The sequence below is a fragment of the Grampus griseus genome (assembly GCF_964374135.1).
Source record: "Grampus griseus genome assembly, chromosome: 13".
NCBI classification, from domain to species: Eukaryota; Metazoa; Chordata; class Mammalia; order Artiodactyla; family Delphinidae; genus Grampus; species Grampus griseus.
The window spans coordinates 9,854,123-9,881,360 of record NC_139007.1 but is presented as its reverse complement, the minus strand read 5'-3'; the positions used below and the strand labels follow the sequence as shown (position 1 = coordinate 9,881,360).

The 27,238-nt window shown below is 40.6% G+C and overlaps 1 protein-coding gene across 1 annotated transcript; it reads right to left on the bottom strand.

The window, feature by feature from the left end:
• Positions 1–4,283: 4,283 nt before the first annotated feature.
• On the bottom strand, positions 4,284–17,830 carry DDX43 (DEAD-box helicase 43; the record flags this gene model as incomplete). Its single annotated transcript, XM_082669241.1, has 16 exons — positions 4,284–4,400; positions 4,928–5,015; positions 6,410–6,548; positions 7,236–7,345; positions 7,546–7,673; positions 8,334–8,421; positions 9,500–9,600; positions 10,148–10,289; positions 10,666–10,767; positions 11,368–11,486; positions 11,717–11,873; positions 12,829–12,910; positions 14,291–14,416; positions 15,224–15,350; positions 15,671–15,726; positions 17,581–17,830. The coding sequence occupies 16 exons, from the start codon at positions 17,828–17,830 to the stop codon at positions 4,284–4,286; spliced, it is 1,932 nt and encodes a 643-aa protein (XP_082525367.1).
• Positions 17,831–27,238: the final 9,408 nt, after the last annotated feature.

Below are 27,238 nucleotides of genomic sequence, written 5' to 3'. Positions count from 1 at the left end.
GTGTTTGATTCCTTCAAACCCTTTCTAAACTCAGCTTCTTAGGAAAAACCTCCATAAGCCACATACTTTAGAGCCTTCTTGGCGCCTCCATATCAACAGCCTTCAGCTGTGGGCAGTGAGACGCTTTCTGAATACGCACCGAACCTGCACGACTGCAAACACAGAGAGCACCCCGACGTGCCAACCACGGTCAGGTGTATGAAAATACGACCCCCTCAGAGTCTAGAGGATGCTCTCTGTACATTCAATTATGCATATTTTAAAAGGCTGCAATCTGCTAGACATGCATCGTGAGCACTGGTGAAAGCGTGGCTGCCACGGACACACCACGTTTTATTTAGTGAGAGTGGCGTCCTTGTCCACGGAAAGCACGCTCCATGGAACCGAGAACTTTGGCCCCTCCGCCTCCCCGCTTGCGGGGGGTCTGTTCTGACTTCTCTGGGTGGCGCTCAGGTGAATCCATCCGTGAGACACTAAAACGCTCCACCAGGCCAGGCTGTCCACTGCTGCTTTTATTCTTTGAGGCTTAAGAAAGAACCCAGAATTAAAACTGAGTAAGAAGGTGATACCTTTGAACACAATATATGTCAAGATGGTCAGAAATTAGAATTCAAGTCCTTTCTTCTCTTTCCTTCCTACTTCCTGTTCACACTCTCTGCTCCCCCAACACACTGACTAGAAAATGTTGCAAAAGCTTGCTTTTGGATATAAAGCTTTATTTTCAAAGGATACTTTGGTTCTGATAGAATTAGATATAGGGATCTGAGTTTTTGAACATAAAGAAAAAATCAGGTTAATTGTTAATAGTTAAAAAAGTTGTGTTAGCAATCGTTCCCCCTGAAAGAGAAGCAAGGTGCTCACAAGAACAAGCATCAGATGGTACCGGCCTGTGTTGCTCAAAGCCGTGCTTCGTTGCCGACCCCCCAGTGCAGAAGGTCAAGGCTGGTCAGAACTTCCACCCCAGGGCTGGACTCGGGGGCAGGAACCACACGGTCCTTGGCGGCTTTCTTGTGGCTCTCAATTAAGGATTAGTACTTCTGAAAACATGAGCCCCAAACCACTACATGCATCCATCTGTCAAAGCATTTCTGGCCCAGGAGAACGGCTGAGGTCGTAACACGTAACTCTGCCCGCAGAATGAAGTGTGGATGGGAGGACCAGGGGCCGCGGCTCCCAGGAGGGGCTCTGCATGTGTGGTTCTGGACCCTCCACAATACGGCTGGGCGCATGGGACTGCCTGAAACCTCGCCTGACCTGAAACCTCCTGTTGGTGCATCAGGGTTTCCTCTGCTACGTGTGCTGAGCAACAGAAACGGCAGGGGTCTCGGCGCCTGGAGCTGGGGACCAGATGTGACAAGTCTGGCACTGTAGTGACAGCTCGATCAGCCAGCAGATGCCGCCTGAGTGCCTACTGTGTGCCAGGCACAGGGCCGGCGAGGAATCCGCGTCAAAGGGACTTGCTGACAAGTGACAAAGCTGGCAGCAAAGCGGGGGTCTGTGTCCCCAGCAGACGGGTCTGCTCACGCTGGTCCGCCTCCAGCCGCAGGCTGCTGGCGCAGGGCTACACCTCGTGTGAGGCAGCGTGGGATCACAGTGACTGCCAAGATTGCTGTCACCCACATTTGCAGGAGAACTGACTTCATGCTTCGCTGATGAGGCCATACATTGTTTTCCTTTCATTCTTTTTCTGATCATGCTTTTTCTTTTTTTTTTTTTTAGTCCAGTAGTTGGCTTAAAAGTCTGCATGTAAACATGCTGCATCAGGAGGATGTAATCCTCCTGACCTAAAAGATTTACCGTATTCATCAAGCTTTTTATTTACAGTAAAACTGAACAGCCTTCACGGGCTTAAATGCAGCCGACATCACTGTGCATTAAGCACTGCACTTACCCATTGAAGACGTGCTCCAGCCTCACTGGAGCCGCTTGCCGCCCCTCATTTCTGGTCCGGTTTGTGCGCTGTGGTCACTCTTCACCGGGTAGAAAAGTAAGGAGGGTCTCGTTTTCACTCACAGGTCTGTGCCTGAAGCGTTGGCTTCTGCTCACTGGGGCTTACTGAAGCCTGGCCTGCTCTGCAGTTTGTAGTGTCCTCCGTAACGTCGGACAGTGTTCATCTGAGGCTCCTGTCCACGTGCAGCTGGACCTTCTTCTGCGAGAATGCTCTTCTGGACCCTCTTGCTGAAAGATGTGATGCCCATGGGCCGGAGCAGCAGCGGGGCGGGCCTTGAACCGGCAGCAACCAGCCCACGGGACCCGGTAGCCCCTGGCTGCATCCCGAGCCCCTCAGCCCCGGGGCTGCCCTCCCCACACTCCCCAGCATGTTCTGATTGTGGTCTTTTATAACCAGATGTCCAGTTTTCCCAGCACCACTTACTGAAGAGACTGTCTTTTGTCCCCACTGTGTATTCTTTTTACGTTTCATTCTGCACTTTTAGGGAAAGATGGGCTCCTAGCTGTTAGCCTAGCCCAGCTTCGCTGAAAACCTGTCAGTAGCCCAAATTAATGTTAGTATTTCACTAATTTTAATGCATTTTCACGTAATGAAACTTATTACAAAAATTTATTCTCATTACATAGACCTTTTGGTGGGTGTTTGTGGTTCTTGTATCATGAACGTATTTCCTCACTACTATTCAACTTCCGACAGATGATAACATGGTATAAGTAGTTATCATGCAGGGAACAGAAAACTACACAAAACTATAAGGGAAAGTAGGGGCCATGATTAGTCAAAGAAGCTTTCGGGGAAATGAATTTACCCAGGATTTACTTGATCCTCGAGCACTAGGCTAAAATTTAACAAACAGCTGTTGCATAGTTTGGCCCCATGAAATCTTTTTACTGTTTCATTTCAAAGTAGATAAAGCAGTAAGAAAAGTACCAGCAAATAAAACACTATGTGGTAAACACAAAATTAAAGGGCTATTGGGAAAGACGGATCAGCTTGTCTTTTTATCACAGAAAATAATTTATTGTGTTAACAGCATTTTCACTGCTATGACAACATCTGAACAAGCTTGAAACCCTTTAAAGATTGACCTTAATACAGCAACATTATAGGAGACAAAATTTACATTTATTTCTTTTTTTAAAATAAAGATAGCAAAAAGTGAAATTTTAATGCTACATTCCTTAATATCAATAAAAAATGTTCAACTCAAGTTTAAATACTTTTGATCTTATTCAAGTATAAAATACTGAATTCTACATTTTAAACACTATTATTTTAAGACTCAGTCATCTCTTCATACTGCCAGCGTGCTTCCAATACTTCCACAGTATCTTAAATAAATATATCTCAAAAAAAATCTTGAATTCTGAAAAATAAGCAGGAAAAACCATCAATTGATGTACTGTGCCGTTCTAACGGGGGTGAGGTGATCTTTGAATCCCCTAGTGATTAGTGGAGCTGAGCATCTTTAACTTGTTGGACACTTATATGTCTTTGGAGAAATGTCTATTCAAGTCCTTTAACCATTTTCTAACCAGGTTGTTTTTGCTCAGTGTTAGGAGTTTCCTATGTCATAGGCATTAGGCCCTTATATGATATGATTTTCTCCATAGTTTATTCATATGGCTCCCTACTGGACATTTATGTCCAGAGGAATTGCTGGATCAAAAGGTATACGTGGGCTTCCCTGGTGGCGCAGTGGTTGAGAGTCTGCCTGCCGATGCAGGGGACACGGGTTCGTGCCCCAGTCCGGGAAGATCCCACATGCCGTGGAGCGGCTGGGCCCGTGAGCCATGGCCGCTGAGCCTGCGCGTCTGGAGCCTGTGCTCCGCAACGAGAGAGGCCACAACAGTGAGAGGCCCGTGTACCGAAAAAAAAAAAAAAAAAAAGGTATATGTATTTACAATTGATACATTACCACCTGATTGCTCAGAAGAGGTTATACCAATTTACACCTACACCAATTCTATTGTATTCCATTATACTCTTACGACTGTACAACTTAAAGTTTTTTTCTCATCTCTGAATTAATACTTCTAAGATATATATATATATATTTTAAACATCTTTATTGGAGTATAATTGCTTTACAATGGTGTGTTCGTTTCTGCTTTATAACAAAGTGAATCAGTTCTAAGATATATTAACTAGAATTTAGGTAACAGATAAAGAATAAGATCTCATTTATTGTGTTAGTGACTCTTAGAGATAATGCTGATTGTAATAAACACACTAACAAAGCCTAGTTAAGGAAACCAGGTGTTTGAAAGTTCATGTGTTATTCAAATTTTACCTCTTTTAAGTAGGCTGGTACCACTTTTCAATATAGACGTTAATAATAAAACATCTTGGGTTTTCCTTGGGGTCTTTCCCATTTATTTTCCATTTCTTTTTTCAGTTTATTTGCTTTATATCTCTCAGCCATCACCACAAGATCCTCTGGGACACTCTGAAGCCATTAAACGTGTTATTAGGATTGAGGTGATTCTCATTATATAACAGCTTTTCTACAATCTTCAGAGAATCTCCACAACTGATTACGTGACATCATCCAAACAGAATGGAATGTGTCCCTCTGCATATGCAACACCGAATCTTCAAGGTATAAAAACCAGCCTAGTCTTAAAAAACCCCGTCAGTAAATACGTGGCCCTCCTGCTAGCGTGGCCTTTCAGTTGCTTCCTGGTGCCTTTGCCTGGTGTCACTTTCTCACCTCGAGGCCTGAGTGTGTCCTCTGCTTCCTCTGTTCTCTGCAACCTCCACCCCACTGGGCTCTTCCTCAGCAGGGTTCAGTGACGCTCACCATTAGATCAGGTTCCCCACTTATATATTATAGTGCTCATCTTTGCCATGCTACAGCCCTCATAACACGCTTAATTGCTTGTTTAATATCTGTATTTCCTGACAGGCAGTAAAGCCCCAGTACTTGGAATAAATGAAATTTGAACCTTAGAAAACAGAGCTGCATATTCTCACCTGATTTGCTCTTTCCAGAATATTAATTAATTCACCAGCAATCTTCCAATCATTTCTAGTGATGAGGGTAACACATACCCCAGTCCTCCTTCAAGGGGGAAAAAAGTCAGTTTAATTTGATTTGTAATTTATATTCATGATTCAGCTAGCAAAATAGAACAAAAACAGCAGCAGCAAAACCTCAACTCTTTCACAAGCCCAACTACGTATGATACGTTACGATTTAGCCATTCAGGGACTTCTCTGGTGGCGCAGTGGTTAAGAATCCACCTGCCAATGCAGGGGACACAGGTTCGAGCCCTGGTCCGGGAAGATCCCACATGCCGCGGAGCAACGAAGCCCATGCGCCACAACTACTAAGCCTGTGCTCTGGAGCCTGCGAGCCACAGCTACTGAGACCGCATGCCACAGCTACTGAGCCTGCGCGCCTAGAGCCTGTGCTCCGCAACAAGAGAAGCCACCGCAATGAGAAGCCCGCGCACCACAACGAAGAGTAGCCCCTGCTCGCCACAACTAGAGAAAGCCTGCACGCAGCAACGAAGACCCAACGCAGCCAAAAAATTAATTAATTAAAAGATTTAGCCATTCATATAAGGAAGATGTGGTACATATACACAATGGAATACTACTCAGCCATAAAAAAGAACAAAATAATGCTGTTTGTAGCAACATGGATGCCACCAGAGATTATCATACTAAGTGAAGTAAGCCAGACAGAGAAAGACAAATATCATATGATACCATTTATATGTGGAATCTAAAATATGACACAAGGGACTTCCCTGGCGGTCCAGTGGTTAAGACTTTGCCTTCCAATACAGGGGGTGAGGGTTCCATCCCTGGTTGGGGAGCTAAGATCCCACATGCCTCATGGCCAAAAAACCAAAACAGAAGCAATACTGTAACAAATTCAATAAAGACTTTAAAAATGGTCCACATCAAAAAAAAAAATCTAAAAAATAAAAAGTAAATAAAATATGACACAAATGAACCTATCTATGGAACAGAAACAGAATCACGGACATAGAGAACAGGCCTGTGGTTGCCAACAGGGAAGGGGTTGGGGAAGGGATGGAGTAGGAAGTTGGGGTGAGCAGATGTAAACTTTTATATATAGAATGGAAAGACAACAAGGTCCTCCTGTATAGCACAAGGAACTATATTCAATACCCTTTGAAAAACCATAATGGGAAAGAATATTAAAAAAATAGAATGTATACATATGTGTGTGTGTGTATATATATATATATATATATATATATATATAACTGAATCACTTTGCTGTACAGCAGTAATTAACACAACACTGTAAATCAACTATACTTCGATTAAAAAAAGAGATTTAGCCATTCAAACAGCAATTTGGAACCTAATCTGCAGTTGTTTAAACAGCATGTTATGGGGATTTTATGATAGTGCTCTCAGAGGGGAAAAAGGTCCTTTTTGTGAGAATGGGGAGCCAGGCTGGATGGACCCACTTACCCTGCTCTCCCGGTGCGCCCTACTCTGTGCACATATTCTTCGATGTTCCGGGGAAAATCGTAATTATAGACGTGTGTGACATCATGGACATCGAGACCACGAGATGCTAAATCGGTAGCAATCAGTATTCGCACTTCCCCTAAAGAGTAAAGCCAAAAGAATACAGACACATGCTGGTACAAATCAACCCAAGACATATCTGTCCCCTAATATCTGATCAGGTGAACTATCCTTGCTTTTAATATTAAAACTCTTTTAAGGACAGTGAAGACGGGAAAGGGTTACTTAGCCTTTTTTAACTGCTGGCAAGTTACAACACAATAGATTCCAAAATTCAAAGGGTCCATGAACCATGGCAGAGATATATGCCTCGCAAGTAAATTAAGATAACACCCTCACTGCAAATTACTGCCTTGATATCCAGGTTTTAAACATTAGCTTGAGATAGTTCTGAGAATCTGATGAATATTTAGAACAAGTATAGTTCTGGGATCTGCAAGCTGAGGGCAGATCTTAGACATGGGTTCCATGAAAAGGTGCCAACACTCAAGTAAGTCCAGGCACTGGACACTTTTTTGTTTTGTTTTGTGGTACGCGGGCCTCTCACTGCTGTGGCCTCTCCCGTTGCGGAGCACAGGCTCCAGACGCACAGGCTCAGCGGCCATGGCTCATGGGCCCAGCCGCTCCGCGGCATGTGGGATCTTCCCGGACCGGGGCACGAACCCGTGTCCCCTGCATCGGCAGGCGGGCTCTCAACCACTGTGCCACCAGGGAAGCCCCAGGCACTAGACGCTTTTAAACTGCAATACTAATTGTATAAATGTACCTGTTCTAAAGTTTTTTAATGCTCTCTCTCGATCACTCTGTTCTCTGTTGCCATGCAGAGACTCTACTGATATATGCCGGATACTCAGGTCACTTGCTAAATGATCAGCCCTGAAGCAAAAGATAAAGTCAGGGGTCTAAGTGCTTATTCTCATACCACCATCAATTCATTACTGTTACTTCCACTGGCAAGAGTCTGAAGTAATGTGCATATTGTAAGACACACACCCCCATATGAAATGCGTATACACATAGAAACAAGGCCACAACAAACCATGACTGATGATTTGAATGTAAAAAAACATACTCACACGGCTTTCCGGCTAACAAATATTATGACTTTGTCTTTGGGAGACAGGCTCTCGATGAAAGTTTGGATATGCGATTGTTTCTCGTCTTCTGTGGTGACAATTATATTTTGTTTCACGGTACTTACAGCCTAAAGGACTCAGAGATCATAGTTCATCAATATTAACGGGCAAACCCCATATATTGGCTCGAAATCCATCTTATTTCTATCATTGGTTAAATGTTCTAATAAACTGCTAGCAGGAAAAATGGCAGGTCCTTGCAAAATCACCGGTTCCTACCCAAGGATTTATGGCTCAGTCTTTCACTTTTTACCAGTGAGTCACCTATGCTAAGCTGGGAACTCTTGAATACGTGGTAGTGTGTTGAAAGCAGCTGGTTACTATTGTTGAAAAAGGAATAACCACAGTTTGAGGCCAAGCTTACAAAACTATCGCCATGAATTTGGATATAGCCTTTGCAATAAAGATGTTCAGCTGATGACACAAAGAGTTTCCGTTCAATAAGTATTTTGACAACACAAAACTTCAAAGTATCGCTGGTACCATTTTATTGACCCAGAGATGAAATAGATTCTGAAGCATTTATCCTGTCTTTCGTGAAATCTCATGAAATGAGCCTAGGGCAATGACCCATTATTAATTACCAGTGATTTAAGTAAAACGTCAATTTTCATTAATGATTAGTTGAAAGGCCAAACTCAATTATGAAGTGAAAGGCCAGAGAGCTTTCAATGGCAAAACATTTCCATAATTAATAAGATATAAATAGTAATTAAAAACAAGCTTACAACTAGATCCAAAGTACCAACATACACAATCATGGGCTCTTTCAAATAAGATTGTGCGAGTCTACGGACAGCACATGGCCACGTTGCACTGGAGATAAAACGTAATACACAAACATTAAACATTTATTATAAAGCAAACATTACTAAATTTCCCTAAGAATGCTATGAACAAAATTACTCATGAAAAACAAACTTAGTACTTTTTAATGAGGCCAATTTCACAGAAAACATTTGCTTCACAATGAATTGCTCAACGAAGCTACTAGATTAAACCTTTAAATAAGTTTAATAGGTTTGTAAGCAAAAGGTGAAGAAGAGCTATACCTTTCGAATCTATGAAAAGGTGTTAGTTTTCTCTCAATGAGTTTCTCTCAATTTCATTTTCTCTCAATTTAGTTTCTCTCAATTCATTTCTCTCAATGAATTCAGGTGTTAGTTTTCTCTCGGCCTTTATAAATAAGGCAAAAAACCCCAGTATTTTTCATGCATTGTTAGCAGGCAAAACCAAATGCTCATGCCAAATAAAAACATTTTAACTGTACCGATGATTGGATATGTAAATTCAGTTGTTTCTTCAACCATATATTATGAAAGTAGCCACCTTCTGTACTTTCACACTAATTACAAAGATGGGAAGTTTAGTAAGAAAACAAAATGAATAAATCTAGTCTACTTCCCCAATCACATACTCTTCCGCTGCCTCAGCTGTATCTTTGCCAGAAAGTATTCTGGACAGGTGATTACTTTTTCCAATCTGAGACCCCTCCCGTGAAACAGTCTCCCCTGCATTTTTTTTATAGAAATCTTATTCTTTTTCAAACATTTATTTATTTACTTAGGCTGTGTCAGGTCTTAGTTGCAGCACGTGGGATCTTCTTTGCGGCATGTGGGATCTAGTTCTCTGACTAAGGATCGAACCCGGGCCCCCTGTATTGGGAATGCGGAGTCTTAACTGCTGTACCACCAGGGAAGTCCCTAGAAATCTTATTTTTAATTCAGGAAACCCAATAGTCATTGCTAAACTGTTACACTGAGTTGCTATACTAAGTGATGACATATCTTTCACCAAAGGATCTCAAAATACTTTTAAGAAAGGCTCTAAAATCAAATGGATTTGGTTCCACTGATTTCTACTTTGCAGACTAGCAAATTAAACATATACCTACCTTGTCATAACTGTCTGCCTGTCTGGGCGTACATCTAATAAAATCTTCATGATCTGGGGTTCAAATCCCATATCCAGCATCTTGTCAGCTTCATCTAATACCTGCATTAAAAATGATTAGATTAGGAGAATTCCCTGGTGGTCCAGTGGTTAGGACTCCGCGCTTTCACTGCTGAGGGCCCGGGTTCCATCCCTGGTCAGGGAACTAAGATCCCGCGAGCCGTGCAGTACGGCCAAAAAAAAAAAAAAAAGATGGCTAGATTAGGTATGGAAGGTAGCTAATATGTATGCTCTGCCTTTATGAATACTAAGGTAATTTTTTCACTTCCTCCATTACCTAAGCTATCTGTAGTTGCAACACAGACTGAGTTAAGTTTGCCAACTAACAGTTTCTAAATCTATTTAATGAAAAAAACCAATTTAAGTGTCTAAAATATTCATGTGGAATTCTTTTGTACTTACCTACATTTTCTAATATTTATATAATACTAACATGGAATGATCTTAAAATCTGTATTTTAACAAACTAGAGAGAATGAGAAACATTCCTAGGATTTAAAACCATTATGAAATGGAGAGCCATTCTAAAGGGTTTGATAAAGAGTTCACTTCTTCCTCCCAGGACCCTGAACCCCTGCTCCACGATTACCAGGTAGGTTACGCTCTTCAGGTGCACAAAGTTATTCATTTGTAGATCGTGGAGTCTTCCGGGAGTGGCAATAATGATATCGACACCTTTCGCTAAGTCTTTTATTTGTCCATCTCTATCGCCACCACCATATATACAAACACTTAAAAAAAAAATACGGAGGTTCATGTTCACGTGGGGAATATCCCATCACAATTCAAAATCCCAACCAACCTAAGCATTTGGGGTATAAAATAAAAAGCACATCAATCAGAAGTCTCGGGTAGTACAGTATTGGCCCCTTTCTGAGAACCATCCACACCCACCAATCCACAGGGACGTGTCCTGTGAGAGCCACATTCGCATCCTTGTTATCTGACCCCACCACCCAGGTTACAGTCGATGTGGATCAGGGGTAAGTAAGCCTGACCCACGCTGAGCCAATCAGCTTCTCAGGATGTGTGAAAATAATGGGGAGGATGTCGACAGCTACAAATGGTTAGAAGGCTGATGCAGGAATGGTCAAAGAAAAGACTCACCTTTTAAGACCTTTATATGAATATTTACGGCACTCGGCTTCCACTTGCAGAGCTAGTTCTCGAGTCGGGGTGAGGATTAACATGCCCGGCCCATTCCTGGCTCTTTGGAGAGAAAACGCGTTAGTAAAGTACCCATCTCAGATACATAGGACCTTTATTCAGTGCCTGCAATGAGGGAATTGCCTGGCGGTCCACTGATTAGGACTCCGAGCTTTCATCTGCTGAGGGCCTGGGTTCAATCCCTGGTCAGGGAACTAAGATCCCATAAGCCTCGAGGTACGGCCAAAAAAAAAAAAAAAAAAGAGGCAGCAATGAGTGTCAAAGCCACAAACAAGCACCACACATAAAAAGTGGAGAAATAAAGAAAAACAACCTAACCAAAAAATCCTAGGGTCCAGACACCAGCCTTTTCATTAAACAGGGCCAGAGCTTTCCTGTGTTAGATATTCTCACAGAATTGTACTGGACACGGTAATTTAAACAATTTGTTTCCAGTGTTTCACTGTTAAGACTTTTGGTGGATACTACCTATTGCTTCCTAAAAATGTTCTGTCCATTTATAGCTTACCAGGACAACACAAGTGCATTCGCCCGAGACTAGGCGTTACCTTTCGACCAAGGCAATCGAAGAAACTTTCATTGCATTTTTGGAATCCATATCTGTTAGACCCCTAAAGGGAACCCAGATGTAATCATTCTTACAGAGGTTGTGAGTCAATATGAATAAATCCAGGCACTAAGTACGTCAATGTCTTCCCCGTTCCAGTCTGAGCTACTCCTATAAGATCTACTCCTTGTAGAATGATTGGCCATGCCTGTGACTGAAACAGAACGAGAAATATCAAAATAAAAAGTGCATTTCTCTCTGTCAAGTATTCCTTCCTCCTCTCCCAGCCCCAAACTTCTCAGCATTTTGAGTGCTAGGCAGTGGTGGAGGTGCTGGGGTGGGGGGACACTTATAAGAGACAGATGCTCCCTGGTGTTATAACTTCTAACGACCAGAAATTGAGGGGAGAAAGTCGATGAAATGTTAGAATTAAAGAAAGCATACCTGAATTGGTGTGGGCCTTTGAAAACCTGCCTTTCGAAGGTTTCTCATAACTTCAGGATAACAGTGAAATGCATCCTCAAAATTACCAATAGGGTTGGGAAGAGGACGTTTCTCACCACCTTTCAAGTCATCACACATTATATTATAATTTTCCCTCCTTTAAGGAAAAACAGAACAAGGATTAGTGGATTTGGTCACTTTACTCCCCAAGCAAGAAATTTTTTCCAACATTAGTTCAGGTCATATCTAGAAATTCAACTGCAACTGATTAAAATTAGACTGCTGGTTAAGTTACAGTAAAACGTAATAAGAAACAGAAGCAAGCCCATCTTTTTTTACCAGAATAGTTCCAGAGAAGGAAAAAAATTACACTGTATGCATGAATAGGCCAATGAAAACTTCATGGAAAGGTTAAGAATAGAGCCTGAAAATTATACGCTTCATGAATCAAAGTCAGATTTGGCAAATGCCTGAGGGCCTATAATGTTTCACACACATTTCCTTAATTAATCCTCAACAATACTTTGAAGTGGGAATTATTCTCATTCGACAGGTGATCTTTAGTCACTTGTCCATGCTCAGGGCCCTACCCCAATCCTAGAATAACTGCTCTGTCTGTTATACCATACTACCTTAGTTTTATAACAGATGTTAATAGAAAAAATGTTGCCATTATGACCTGTAATTCCAGATAATAAGGACCAAAGAGTAAGAAATTTTTCTAATATTCAGATATCAGATCAATTTCTCATGATTTTCAACACTTGTAGAAATAATTCTCAAAAACTGCTAATACAGCAGGCACCAACCATGTGTCTCTTTAAATTTAAAATTTCAAATTCAGTTCCTCAATTATATTAGCTACATTTTAAGTGTTTAATAGCCACATATGTATAGTAACTACTCTAGACACAAATATAGCCCATTTCCCTCTTCGCCAAAAGTTTTATTGGACAGCAATGCTCTCATGTATGTGATGTAGAGGGCAACCAAGTTTTCTTTTGAATAGGAAGCTACAGTTTCAAATGCAATCATTTCAGATCTTTTCCTAATGGGTTAATTTACCAGCAAAACTCTACAAATACTCAATAAAAAGTAGTAAAACTATTCACCTCCAATTGTCTGCTTGGTCTTGTGACATTGAACTTGTTGTTTCTGACTCCACGTAAAAGTTTTTCTTAATTGGAGGTAAACCTGGGACAAAAACCAAAATTTTAACTTGGGTGATTAATGAGCACTTACATTTCACTGACATTTATTCAAAGCAACAGAAATCAAACTAAAATATGTATCAGGTTCACCTTGCACAGATAATAGTTCTAGACAGCTGTCCCACACTTTGCCAGCCAAGCTTCTGCCAGCCTCTAAGAGATCTCCATTTTTGCCTTGTCTTTCAATTACATTTTTCACCCAAGAAAGAGATCTTTAATAATTAAATATGAAATAAAAGAAACCATGCTTCACAAGACACACAGCCATCACAAGTGACGAATCTTCTCTCATAGTAAGCTAACTTTCTTTTCTTTGAGGGTCCATCGCATTACTGTTTAGGAATAAAATATTTATCCTTATTCTATCCTCTACTTTGAAGCTACTTTGTTTTCTTTTCTTTTCTTTTCTTTTTTTTTTTTTTGTGGTACGCGGGCCTCTCACTGCTGTGGCCTCTCCCGTTGCGGAGCACAGGCTCCGGATGCGCAGGCTCAGTAGCCATGGCTCACGGACCCAGCCGCTCCGCGGCATGTGGGATCCTCCTGGACCGGGGCACGAACCCGTGTCCCCTGCATTGGCAGGTGACTCTCAACCACTGTGGCACCAGGGAAGCCCTGTTTTCTTTTTTAAACACTTATCATACTTCCACCAAACTTAAATCCTTTTTCTGTTCCCCACCTCCACCCAAATCTCCCAACACATGTTGTTGAGATGGCATGGGATAGGCTGACCACCAGAGTGGAATGAACCCTTGTTAATATTTGTCACATGGTAGTGTTCACTGTTTAACTTTAAATAAATGATGTTGTCTCACTGCCTCATTCTGATCAAATTAATGCCTGAATTTACTCTGAAATTCAGTGAATAATGTGGAACATTATACTCCATATATAATTCCAAGTGAAAATTTAAAAAACCCATTTCTTCAAGAACTGTATGGTCTTATTAAATGTTTTTCCCTTTTTATTTTGCCCTTCTTGGCCAGGACACTCCAAGATCAATTTTTGCTCAGTCATAGCAAAATGTTAACTCCTGGTTGGCATGTTTACTCACTGTACCATCAATTTCCCTTTGCTGTACCATCAATTTCCCTTTTGGCCCAATTTTCTATTTTTAGTAAATTTGTGCAGCGAGTTACCTCAAATAAGACAAGGTATAAATAAGTTTTAACTTTCCATTTGTAACGTAAACTGCAACACAGACATAGAAATATCATGTCCTAGAGACTAATTGCAGCATTTCAAATTCTACTGTCATTTTGCATATAGATTTCGTTACTAAGAGCAACACATTTTTTATAGAGGCTAAAACCTCAGTTACTAGGAACAACAATACCACATATAAGTGTTGGGATCCAGCACTAACCTGCCCACTTTTTTTTGCTCCATTTCAAAATATTTTCTCGGCACTTATCCCAATCAACCAATTTCTGATTTCCTGAAACATCTTTCCTTGCATCTTTTCCATCCGAAGGTTGGACAACAGCAACATCTGTTAAAAATATTCCAAATTAGTTTCCAAACAAATCCTACCAGTATAAAATCCAAAACAATTTTATTATTTTCTGTTTTAATAATCCAACAATAATAATGCTTGAAACATTAAATTTAGGAATTTAGTACAACAGTGCCATGACAGTTCTGGTCACGGTTTGCCAGTTATTTACTTCAGATTTCGGAAATGCAAAAAAAAAATTACTGGAGCAGCTAAAAAGCATGAGAGACTAGTGTCTGATAATAAATAACACATCACTTATCATTACAATAATTCTGTGTGGCAGATGTTACCCCAGGTAAACAGAAGAAAGTGTCTTAGAGGCTTTTTAGAGGTTCTTTCCCAAGAAACACTAAGAGGAAATGCTGCCATCTGAACCCAAGACTCTTCTCCTTGTTGCTTCTGGAAATAGCTCAATAATGGCTTTTTCTCTAGTCCAAGTAGATCTGAGATTTTTTAAAATATCCAAATAATTAGGCAGTTTTCAAAATCAGTCACATTCCAGGGAAGGGACCATAGACAGGAGGCCAGGACTAACCTTGCTGTACCATCAATAGTGAAGTGTATTAAAAGGTTATTTTGTTTTTACTCAAAAGTAAAACTGCTAGGCTTAACAGCAGATATTAAGTGTCTTAGTTTGAGGAAAAGTATCCTGGATTTCATAGAAGAAAATTCTGTAACAGACTAGATTTAATGATGGCAAGCCAAAGCTTTGTTATCAGGAAAAGCAGTTATAATATGGCTTATCACACTGAATAAAACATTTAAAATTTTACAGGGCTTTAGTGGGCAAAAATTACTTACCAACTTTGGGTTCCGTTTTGTAGTCTTCTTGTTCTTGAACAAGATTATCTATCACTGTTTTCGCTTTGCTCTGCATTGCCTTGGTGCCAAAAATTCTTACTTCCGCTTCAGGGTACCCTTTTATTATCTAGATACAAGGGGGGAAATAGGTGAGATAAGTCCCTTCACCGTCCCCCCTCCCCCCCGCCCCCTCCCCCCCCCCCCCCCCCCCCCCCCGCCCTCAACCTCAAATAGAATACAAGTGTAAAGGAAATACAGGACTGCTATCAATCAGCATCTAAGATATAATGAATGGACTACAGCTTAGGTGAGTTCTTAAAAAGAAGTATGAAGCGCTTTGGCAACTTACCTAAGTTACAACAGTATGTTAATAATTGAAGAGAAATTAGAGTTAGGAATGAACCACAGTTCATCCTCTTTAAGGATTTAAGAACCCGAATAATTTACCTGTATTTTGGTGTATGTTGAGCTCTGGATCTCTTTTATTTTTGACCCACCACGCCCTGTTTTTAAAAATAAAGGAATTAAAAAAAAATTGAAATCAATTATGGGGAACCTACTACCGACTTTGCTCAAAGCCTTCTCTAGTTCTTCCCAAATCATCTAAACAAAGGCTCCTAGGGTTCAGTAATCACTTTCAGTTTGGAAAAAGGGAAGCAGGCGCTTTCTATTCCAAATTGTGGTGGGTGGTAGGAGGTTCCTTTCCCAGAGGTAGATACTAAGGATTCACCACCAGACCAAGGAGAGACTAATTGGATCCAAAGTGTTGGCAAGGATGTGAAGAAACTGGAACCCTTACACACAACTCAACCAAAAAAGTCCAATTAAAAAATGGCCAAAGGTCTTGAATAGACCTTTCTTCGAAGACATGTTTATGACCAACAGGTGTATATGAAAAGATGATGAAATCATCAGAGATATGCAAATCAAAACCACAATGAGATATCACCTGTTAGAATGGCTCTCATCAAAAAGACAAGGGATATGGGGCTTCCCTAGTGGTGCAGTGGTTAAGAATCCGCCTGCCAATGCAGAGAACACGGGTTCGAGCCCTGGTCCGGGAAGATCCCACATGCCGCAGGGCAACTAAGCCCGTGCACCACAACTACTGAGCCTGTGCTCTAGAGCCCGCACACGACAATGAGAAGCCCACGCACTGCAACAAAGAGTAGTACCCACTCACCACAATTAGAGAAAGCCCGGGCACAGCAACGAAGACCCAATACAGCCAAAAATAAAAACAAATAAATAAATAAATTTATTTAAAAAAAAAGACAAGGGATAACAAGTTGGCGAGGATGTGGAGAAAGGGAACCCTTATGCACTGTGAGCGGGAATGTAAATTGGTGCAGTCACTATGGAAACAGTATGCAGCGTCCTTTAAAAACTAAAAATAGAACTACCATGTGATCCAGCAATCCCACTTCTGGGAACTTACACACAGAATTGAAACTAGGATCTCAGAAAGATATCTGCATTCCCATATTCATCATTATTCACAATAGCTAAGAGGTGGAAATCACCTAAATATCTGTCAACAGATGGCTGGATGAAAAAAATATGGCATATGCATACAGTGCAAGTTTTCAGCCTTAAAAGGAAATTCTGCCATTTGTGACAACACATATAAACCCTGAGGACATTACACTGAGATAAGCCAATCACAAAAAACTGCAGATTCCACTTCTATGAGGTGTCTGTTGGCTGCCAGGGATGGGGGAATGGGGAAATGAGTTGTTGAGAGGTAGATTCAGTCGTGCAATATGAAAACCTTCTGCAGATCTACCACACAACGTTGTTCTTAGGGTCAACAACCCTGTAAATGTATGTTGTTTACCACAATTTTAAAAGGGGGGCAAACCTTACTTCCAATCATTTCCAAAATGATTTTCAAAAACGAATTTGTAAGACTCACGCTATACTAAGAAAAAGAACACTTTTTTCGGCAGATTAATCATATTCAAGTAACAGAAACTAAGTGCAAGGTATGGTTAATGTTCCGAGCAGCCCTTTAATACCCTACGCCTTCTTATCTTGGGTTAATGGCTCTCCCCGGTGCTCAAACGGACTGACTCCTTTGTTGTTCATTTTGGGGTAAGCTGCCAAAGCTCTAACCTTTCATCCCAAAGATTTGTTAAGTCTAAGAGCTCGCTCTCCCAAAACATCGTCTCTGTAAACTATACAGAGATGCATTAAACACCATCACTCTAGCACCAAAGCGTATCAGAAAGGTCCGGTGGGGACCCGAGCCGCCCCAGTGGCCGCTGATTGGAGGCGAGGCGGGCGGGGCGGGGATGCCACAGGCCCCGCCCCGCCTCGCCCACCCCGGCCCGCCCGCGCAGGCTCTCCGCTCTCACCGATCACCGCGCCCACCCAGTCGTTCTTCAGGCTGAAGGAGAGCGGCGGTTCCTGGAAACCAGCGCCCACGGGCTGCTGGACGCCGGAGTGGCCCCTCCAGCCGCCACCTCCGCCGGCCTTCTGGCCTCCGCGACCGCCTTGGCTCGGCTCCTTCTCCGGGCTCCTTTCCGGAGCCCGAAGCAGCGCCGCGCCCCGCCGAGAAGCAACGACCCAGGAGGAGGCGTTGGCGCCGGCTTCCGGCCGAGACATGGCTCCACGAACAGGATCCGGCACCTCCGACGTCTTCCGGCAGGCCCTGCACACACGAGACGCCGTCGAAGGCTGGTCCACGAGGGCGGCCACGCAGCCGCTGCTCAAGGCGCCCGCGCGCCGACGCCCCGCCCAGGCCGCTGCCCATTGGCGGACGCGGCGCTGTGAGAGGGGCTGGTCCAATGGGCTGCCTCCATCCTGCACTCCCTGCATCCTGCCCGCGCGCTTGAGTGAGTCCTTGCGCGGGCCTTGTCCTTCTCTGCTGTGGGCTGTCCGGGCCTCTCTGTGCTTTCCGGCTACACACCCGCTCCTGGGACCCGCATCTCAGGGGCGCAGAAAGCGCAGTCACGTTTAACAGCCGGACCCGATACAGTCGTTAAAAATTTGAAACAAAAGGTTGACAGTAGCATTCACCATTGCTGTGTGAGCAACACTTTGATATACTTAAGCATATGTTAGGTTTTAAAATGGTGGTTGTCATAACTGGAAAAGATACATGTACCCCAACATTCATAGCAGCACTATTGTAATAGCCAAGACATGGAAGCAACCTAGGTGTTCATCCACAGATGAATGGTTAAAGAAGATGTGATATATATACACAATGGAATACTACTAAGACATAAAAAAAGAATGAAATAATGCCATTTGCAGCAACATGATTTGACCTAGAGATTATCATACTAAGTGAAGTAAGCCAGACAAAGATAAATATCATACGATATTGCTTATATGTGGAATCTAAAAAAAAAAGAAAAGATACCAATGAACTTATTTCCAAAACAAAATAGGCTCACAGACATAGAAAAGAAACTTATAGTTACGAAAGGGGAAGCAGAGGGAGGAATAAATTAGGAGTTTGGGACTAAACTATATACACTGCCATTTGTAAAATAGATAACAACAAACTACTGTATAGCACAGGGACCTATACTCAACACTTGACCCAAATGCTTGCTGTAATTCAAGGGCTAATGAAATAAATTGAATAAATGCCCGAAGCACTCCCATTTTTGCAGGCTGGCTCTGTGGCTGGACATATTATTCCAAGGATGCAATCCAGATGGGAGTGCCCCTACTTTGATTAGGATCTTCAAATTCTCTGAAGAGATCTCTGTTTGATCATGTGTTAATCAAACATAGTACACATCTATTATAATGCTGGGTACTGTGGTCTGTGCCCAGTATTGAAAAAAAAAAAAGTACTACTCACATTCCATCCTGGGTTGAATGGGTTAACATGAAATTAACTATAACTCTTAATGCAATAAACCCTGGACTTAATCGGATTACAATGTTATTGCAGCACCCAGGAAACACATAAAAAGATTAATGTTTTATGTATTTAGTTTCCTTTCTCTAATCCTTACTCTGAAGTGGGTTGTATTAATGATCTTTAAAAAGAAGTTTTGATGGATTAGACTTGCTAATATTTTGTTGAGGGCATTTGCATCTGTGTTCATGAGAAATAGCTCTGTGCCTTTCTGGCAATGTCTTTGTCTGGTTTTGGTATTAGGGCCATGCTGGCCTCACAGAATGAGTTAGGAAGTTTTCCCTCTTCTTCTATTTTCTGGAAGATTTTGTACAAAGTTAGTATAATTTCTTTCTTAACTGTGTGTTAGAAGTCATCAGTGAACACATCTGGACCTGGTGCTTTCTGTTTCACAAGCTATTAATTATTGATTTAATTTATTTAATAAATGTAGGCCTATTCAATTTGTCTTTTTCTTCTTTTTTTTTGAATTTTTGAACTTTATTTTATTTATTTTTTATACAGCAGGTTCTCATTAGTCATCCATTTTATCCATATTAGTGTATACACGTCAATCCCAATCTCCCAGTTTATCCCACCACCACCCCCACCCCGCCACTTACCCCTCTTGGTGTCCATACGTTTGTTCTCTACATCTGTGTCTCTATTTCTGCCCTGCAAACCGGTTCATCTGTACCATTTTTCTAGGTTCCTCATATATACATTAATACACAATATTTGTTTTTCTCTTTCTGACTTACTTCACTCTGTATGACAGTCTCTAGATCCATCCACGTCTCTACAGATGACCCAATTTCATTCCTTTTTATGGCTGAGTAATATTCCATTGTATATATGTACCACAACTTCTTTATCCATTCATCTGTCTATGGGCATTTAGGTTGTTTCCATGACCTGGCTACTGTAAATAGTGCTGCAATGAACATTAGGGTGCATGTGTTTTTTGAATTATGGTTTTATCTGGGTATATACCCAGTAGTGGGATTGCTGGGTCATATGGTAGTTCTATTTTTAGTTTTTTAAGAAACCTCCATACTGTTCTCCATAGTGACTGTATCAATTTACATTCCCACCAACAGTGCAAGAGGATTCCCTTTTCTCTACACACTCTCCAACATTTGTTGTTTGTAGATTTTCTGATGATGCCCATTCTAACTGGTGTGAGGTGATACCTCATTGTAGTTTTGATTTGCATTTCTCTAATAATTAGTGATTTTGAGCAGCTTTTCATGTGCTTCTTGGCCATCTGTATGTCTTCTTTGGAGAAACGTCTATTTAGGTCTTTGCACATTTTTTGATTGGGTTGTTTTTTTTTAAATATTGAGCTGCATGAGCTGTTTATATATTTTGGAAATTAATCATTTGTCTGTTGATTCGTTTGCAAGTATTTTCTCCCATTCTGAGGGTTGTCTTTTCATCTTGCTTAGAGTTTCCTTTGCTTTGCAAAAGCTTTTAAGTTTCATTACGTCCCATTGTTTATTTATTTTATTATTTTTTTTTAATAAAGTTATTTTATTTTATTTTTGGCTGCGTTGGGTCTTCGTTGCTGCATGTGGGCTTTTGTCTGGTTGCAGTGAGCGGGGGCTACTCTTCGTTGTGGTGTGCAGGCTTCTCATTGTGGTGGCTTCTCTTGTTGGGAGCACTAGCTCTAGGCATGCAGGCTTCAGTAGTTGTGGCACACAGGCTCAGTAGTTGTGGTGCGCAGGCTTAGTTGTTCTGCAGCATGTGGAATCTTCCCGGACCAGGGCTCAAACCCATGTCTCCTGCATTGGGAGGCAGATTCTTAACCACTGCGCCACCAGGGAAGCCCTTATTTTTGTTTTTATTTCCATTACTCTAGGAGGTGAGTCAAATAAGATCTTGCTGTGATTTATGTCAAAGAGTGTTCTTCCTATGTTTTCCTCTAAGAGTTTTATAGTGTCCAGACTTGCATTTAGGTCTCTAATCCATTTTGAGTGTATTTTTGTGTATGGTGTTAGGGAGTGTTCTAATTTCATTCTTTTACATGTAGCTGTCCAGTTTCCCCAGCAGCACTTATTGAAGAAGTTGTCTTTTCTCCATTGTATATCCTTGCCTCCTTTGTCATAGATTAGTTGACCATAGGTGTGTGGGTTTATCTCTGGGCGTTCTACCCTGTTCCATTGATCTATATTTCTGTTTTTGTGCCAGTACCATACTGTCTTGATTGCTGTAGCTTTGTAGTATAGTCTGAACTCAGGAAGTCTGATTCCTCCAGCTCCATTGTTTTCCCTCAAGATTGCTCTGGCTATTTGGGGTCTTTTGTGTCTCCATAAACATTTTAAGATTTTTTTGTTCTAGTTCTATAAAAAATGCCACTGGTAATTTGATAGGGATTGCATTGAATCTGTAGATTGCTTTGGGTAGTAGAGTCATTTTCACAATACTGATTCTTCCAATCCAAGAACATGGTATATCTCTCCATCTGTTTGTGTCATCTTTGATTTCTTTCATCAGTGTCTTATAGTTTTCTGCATACAGGTCTTTTGTCTCCCTAGGTAGGTTTATTCCTAGGTATTTTATTCTTTTTGTTGCCATCATGAATGGGATTGTTTCCTTAATTTCTCTTTCTGGTCTTTCGTTGTTAGTGTATAGGAATGCAAGAGATTTCTGTGCATTAATTTTGCATCCTGCAACTTTGCCAAATTCATTGTTTAGCTCTAGTAGTTTTCTGGTAGCATCTTTGGGATTCTCTATTTATAGTATCATGTTATCTGCAAACAGTGACAGTTTTACTTCTTCTTTTCCAATTTGTATTCCTTTTACCTCTTTTTCCTCTCTGATTGCCGTGGCTAGGACTTCCAAAACTATGTTGAATAATAGTGGCGAGAGTGGACATCCTTGTCTTGTTCCTGATCTTAGAGGAAATGCTTACAGTTTTTCACCATTGAGAATGATGTTTGCAGTGGGTTTGTCGTATATGGCCTTTATTATGTTGAGGTAAGTTCCCTTTATGCCCACTTTCTGGAGAGTTTTGTCATAAATGGGTGTTGAATTTTGTCAAAAGCTTTTTCTGCATCTATTGAGATGATCATATGGTTTTTATTCTTCAGTTTGTTAATATGGTGTATCACATTGATTGATTTGCATATATTGAAGAATCCTTGCATCCCTGGGATAAATCCCACTTGATCATGGTGCATGATCCTTTTAATGTGTTGCTGGATTCTGTTTGCTAGTATTTTGGTGAGGATTTTTGCATCTATATTCATGAGTGATATTGGTCTGTAATTTTCTTTTTTTGTAGTATCTTTGTCTGGTTTTAGTATCAGGGTGATTGTGGCCTCATAACATGAGTTTGGGAGTGTTCCTTCCTCTGCAGTTTTTTGGAAGAGTTTGAGAAGGATGGGTGTTAGCTCTTCTCTAAATGTTTGATAGAATTCACCTGTGAAGCCATCTGGTCCTAGACTTTAGTTTGTTGGAAGATTTTTAATCACAGTTTCAATTTCATTACTTGTGATTGGTCTGTTCATATTTTCTGTTTCTTCCTGGCTCAGTCTTGGAAGGTTATACCTTTCTAAGAATTTGTCCATTTCTTCCAGGTTGTCCATTTTATTGGCATAGAGTTGCTTGTAGCAGTCTCTTAGGATGCTTTGTATTTCTGTGGTGTCCATTGTAACTTCTCCTCATTTCTCCTCTTTCATTTCTAATTTTATTGATTTGAGTCCTCTCCCTCTTTTTCTTGATGAGTCTGACTAAAAGTTTAACAATTTTGTTTATCTTCTGAAAGAACCAGCTTTTACTTTTATTGATCTTAGCTATTTTTTTGTTTCTATTTCATTTATTTCTGCTCTGATCTTTATGATTTCTTTCCTTCTACTAACTTTGGGTTTTGTTTGTTCTTCATTCTCTAGTTCCTTTAGGTGTAAGGTTAGATTGTTTATTTGAGATTTTTCTTGTTTCTTGAGGTAGGTTTGTATTGCTATAAACTTCCCTCTTAGAAGTGCTTTTGCTGTGTCCCATAGGTTTAGGATCATCGTGTTTTCGTTGTAATTTGTCTCTAGGTATTTTTTGATTTCCTCTTTGATTTCTTTGGTGATCTCTTGGTTATTTAGTAATGTATTGTTTAGCCTCCATGTGTTTGTGTCTTTTTACATTTTTTCCCTGTAATTGATTTCTAATCTCATAGTGTTGTGGTCAGAAAAGGTGCTTGTTATGATTTCAATTTTTTTTAATTTACTGAGGCTTGATTTGTGACCCAAGATGTGATCTATCCTGGAGAATGTTCCATGCGCACTTGAGAAGAAACTGTAATCTGCTGTTTTTGGATGGAATGTCCTATAAATATCAGTTAAATCTATCTGGTCTGTTGTGTTATTTAAAGCTTCTGTTTCCTCATTAATTTTCTGTTTGGATGATCTGTCCATTGGTGTAAGTGAGGTGTTAAAGTCCCCCACTATTATTGTGTTACTGTCGGTTTCCTCTTTTATAGCTGTTAGCAGTTGCCTTATGTATTGAGTTGCTCCTCTGTTGGCTGCATATATATTTATAATTGTTATATCTTCTTCTTGGATTGATCCCTTGATCATTATGTAGTGTCCTTCCTTGTCTCTTGGAACATTCTTTATTTTAAAGTCTATTTTATCTGATATGAGTATTGCTACTCCAGCTTTCTTTTGATTTCCACTTGCATCGAATATCTATTTCCATCCCCTTACTTTCAGTCTGTATGTGTCCCTAGGTCTGAAGTGGGTCTCTTGTAGACAGCATATATATGGGTATTGTTTTTGAATCCATTCAGCGAGCCTTTGTCTTTTGGTTGGAGCATCTACTCCATTCACGTTTAAAGCAATTATCGAGATGTATGTTCCTGTTACCATTTTCTTAATTGTTTTGGGTTTGTTTTTGTAGGTCCTTTCCTTCTCTTGTGTTTCTCACTTAGAGATGTTCCTTTAGCATTTGTTGTAGAGCTGGTTTGGTGGTGCTGAATTCTCTTAGCTTTTGCTTGTCTGTAAAGCTTTTGATTTCTCTGTCGAATCTGAATGAGATCCTTGCTGGGTAGAGTAATCTTGGTTGTAGGTACTTCCCTTTCATCACTTTAAATATATCGTGCCACTCCCTTCTGGCTTGTAGGGTTTCTGCTGAGAAATCAGCTGTTAACCTTATGGGAGTTCCGTTGTAAGTTATTTGTCGTTTTTCCCTTGTTGCTTTCAATAATTTTTCTTTGTCTTTAATTTTTGTCAGTTTGATTACTATGTGTCTCTGCGTGTTTCTCCTTGGGTTTATCCTGCCTGGGACTCTCTGTGCATCCTGGACTTGGGTAGCTATTTCCTTTCCCCTGTTAGGGAAGTTTTCAACTATAATCTCTTCAAATATTTTTCTCGGGTCATTTCCCTCTCTCTTCTTCTTCTGGGACCCCTATAATGCGAATGCTGTTGCGTTTAATGTTTTCCCAGAGGTCTCTTAGGCTGTCTTCGTTTCCTTTCATTCTTTTTTCTTTATTCTGTTCTGCAGCAGTGAATTCCACCATTCTGTCTTCCAGGTCACTTATCCATTTTTCTGCCTCAGTTATTCTGCTATTGATTCCTTCTAGTGTATTTTTCATTTCAGTTATTGTATTGTTCATCTCTGTTTGTTTGTTCTTTAATTCTCCTAGGTCTTTGTTAAACATTTCTTGCATCTTCTCGATCTTTGCCTCCTTTCTTTTTCCGAGGTCCTGGATCATCTTCACTCTCATTATTCTGAATTTTTTTTCTGGAAGATTGCCTAGCTCCACTTTATTTAGTTGTTTTTCTGGGGTTTTATCTTGTTCCTTCATCTGGTACAAATTCCTCTACCTTTTCATTTTGTCTATCTTTCTGTGAATGTGGTTTTCCTTCCACAGGCTGCAGAATTGTAGTTCTTCTTGCTTCTGCAGTCTGCCCTCTGTCTATTTATTTTTATGTGAGTTTTGCCAGATTGTGTCTTTCAAGGAATTGGTCCATTTCACCTAAATTTTCAAACTTGTGGACATAGACTTATTCATAGTATTCCTTTATTGTCTTTTTAAAATCCATGGGATCTGTAGTGATGTCCCGTCTTTCATTTCTGATATTAGTAATTTGTATCTTCTCTCTTTTTTTTCCTAGTTACCTTGACTAGAGGTTTATTGATTTTATTGTTTTTTTCCCAAAGAACCAGCTTTTGGTTTCATTGATTTTCTCTATTGATTTCTTGTTTTCAATTTCATTGATTTCTGCTCTAATGTTTATTATTTCTTTTCTTTTGCTTACTGTGGATTTAAGTTGCTCCTCTTTTTCTAATTTCCTAAGGTGGAGACTTAGATGACTGATTCTAGGTCTTTCTTCTTTTCTAATATATGCATTCAAGGCTCTATATCAATACTTCCCTCTAAGCAGTTTCCACTGTATTCCACAAATATTAGGTTGTGTTTTCATTTTCATTTAGTTCAAACTATTGTTATGAAACCAAACTTGGGCCCACTCTCCTGCCACACAGCAAAGCCAATCTGTTTACACCAGGTTATGGTGGAGGAAATTACAGTGTTTTTTTGTGGGGCACCAAGTAAGGAGAACAGGCAGCTCATGCTCAAAAGACCTGAACTCCCTGATGACTTTCAGGGCAGAGTTTTTAAAGGCAATATTTGGGGTGAGGGCTGCAACTTGTGACATTTCTGGTTGGTGGTGAGGTAACAGGGTGTTTTGGGAATCTTAGTCATAACCTTGTTCCAACCAGTCCAGGATCTATATGTGTTCAGCATATCATCACCATCCTCCACCTGGGTGGGGGTCTTGGTTTCTGCATAACAACCCAAAGATACGTTTCAGACTGTTATGTATATCCCTTGAGGAGGAAATAGGACTGTTTTATGGCTGAACAATTGTTCAGGCTATTTTGCTTAACTTCCGGTTCGGGTCTTGCTTAACCAAGGTCCTGGTTCCTCCTCAAGGAACATAACAATACACCTTTGAGTTCTTCTGGAGGGACTAAGGCCCCCACCCAGGTGGAGGATGGTAACTTCAGGATGAGCACTAGATTCCTGGAGCACCACCCTGATAACTTACCACCAACAAATCAGAAGAAAGTCACACACCCTGCAATCCTCACTCCAAATTTTGCCTTTAAAACCTTTCCCCAAAACCATGGGAGGAGTTTGGGTGTTTTGAGCACAAGCCACCCATTCTTCTTGCTTGGCCGTTGCAATAAAGCTTTCTTTGCTCCAAACTGACATCTTGGTTTGTTTGGCCTTTCTGTGCGTTGGGCACACAAACTTGGATTTGGCAACTTACGTATGCCTTTAAATTTAAAATAGGCTTCTTGTAGACAATATATTGTTGGGTCTTGTTTCTTGATCCACTCTGACAATCTCTCACTTTTAAATGGTATACTTTGACCATTAACATTAAAGTGATTACGGAAATAGTTGGTTAATATATTCCGTATTTGTTACTGTTTTCTATTTGTTGCCCCTGTTCTTTACTCCTGCTTTTGTCTTTCACTCTTTTCAACCTTTTGTGGTTTTAATTGTACAAATTGATTCTATTTCCTCTCCTATCTTAGTATAACAATTATCTTGCTTATTTTTTTAAATATTTATTTATTTATTTGATTGCACCAGGCCTTAGTTGCGGCAGGCAGGCTCCTTAGTTGTGGCACACAGGTTCCTTAGTTGTGGCACACAGGCTCCTTAGTTGTGGCATGTGAACTCTTAGTTGTGGCAGGCATGTGGGATCTAGTTCCCTGACCAGGGATCGAACCTGGGCCCCCTTCATTGGGAACCTGGAGTCTTATCCACTGCGCCACCAGGGAAGTCCCTATTTTGCTTATTTCTTAATTGGTTATTTTATTATTCAGTTTTAAGCATTCATTGTATATTTGTATACAAATCCTTTATTAGAAGTGTGTTTTGCAAATAGTTTCTTCAAGTCTGTGGCTTGTCTTTTTATTCTTTTAACAGTGTCTTTCACAAAGCAGAAGTTTTTAATTTTTTTTTTTTTTTTTTTTTTGCCGTTCCACGCAGCTTGCAGGATCTTAGTTCCCCAGGGATCGAACCTGGGCCCCAGTGGTGAAAGCGCCAAGGCCTAACCACTGGACTGCCAGGGAATTCCCAGAAGCTTTTAATTTTGATTAATGATTGTTCTACTTTCTGAAGGATTTCTTTCCTTTACTTTATTCTG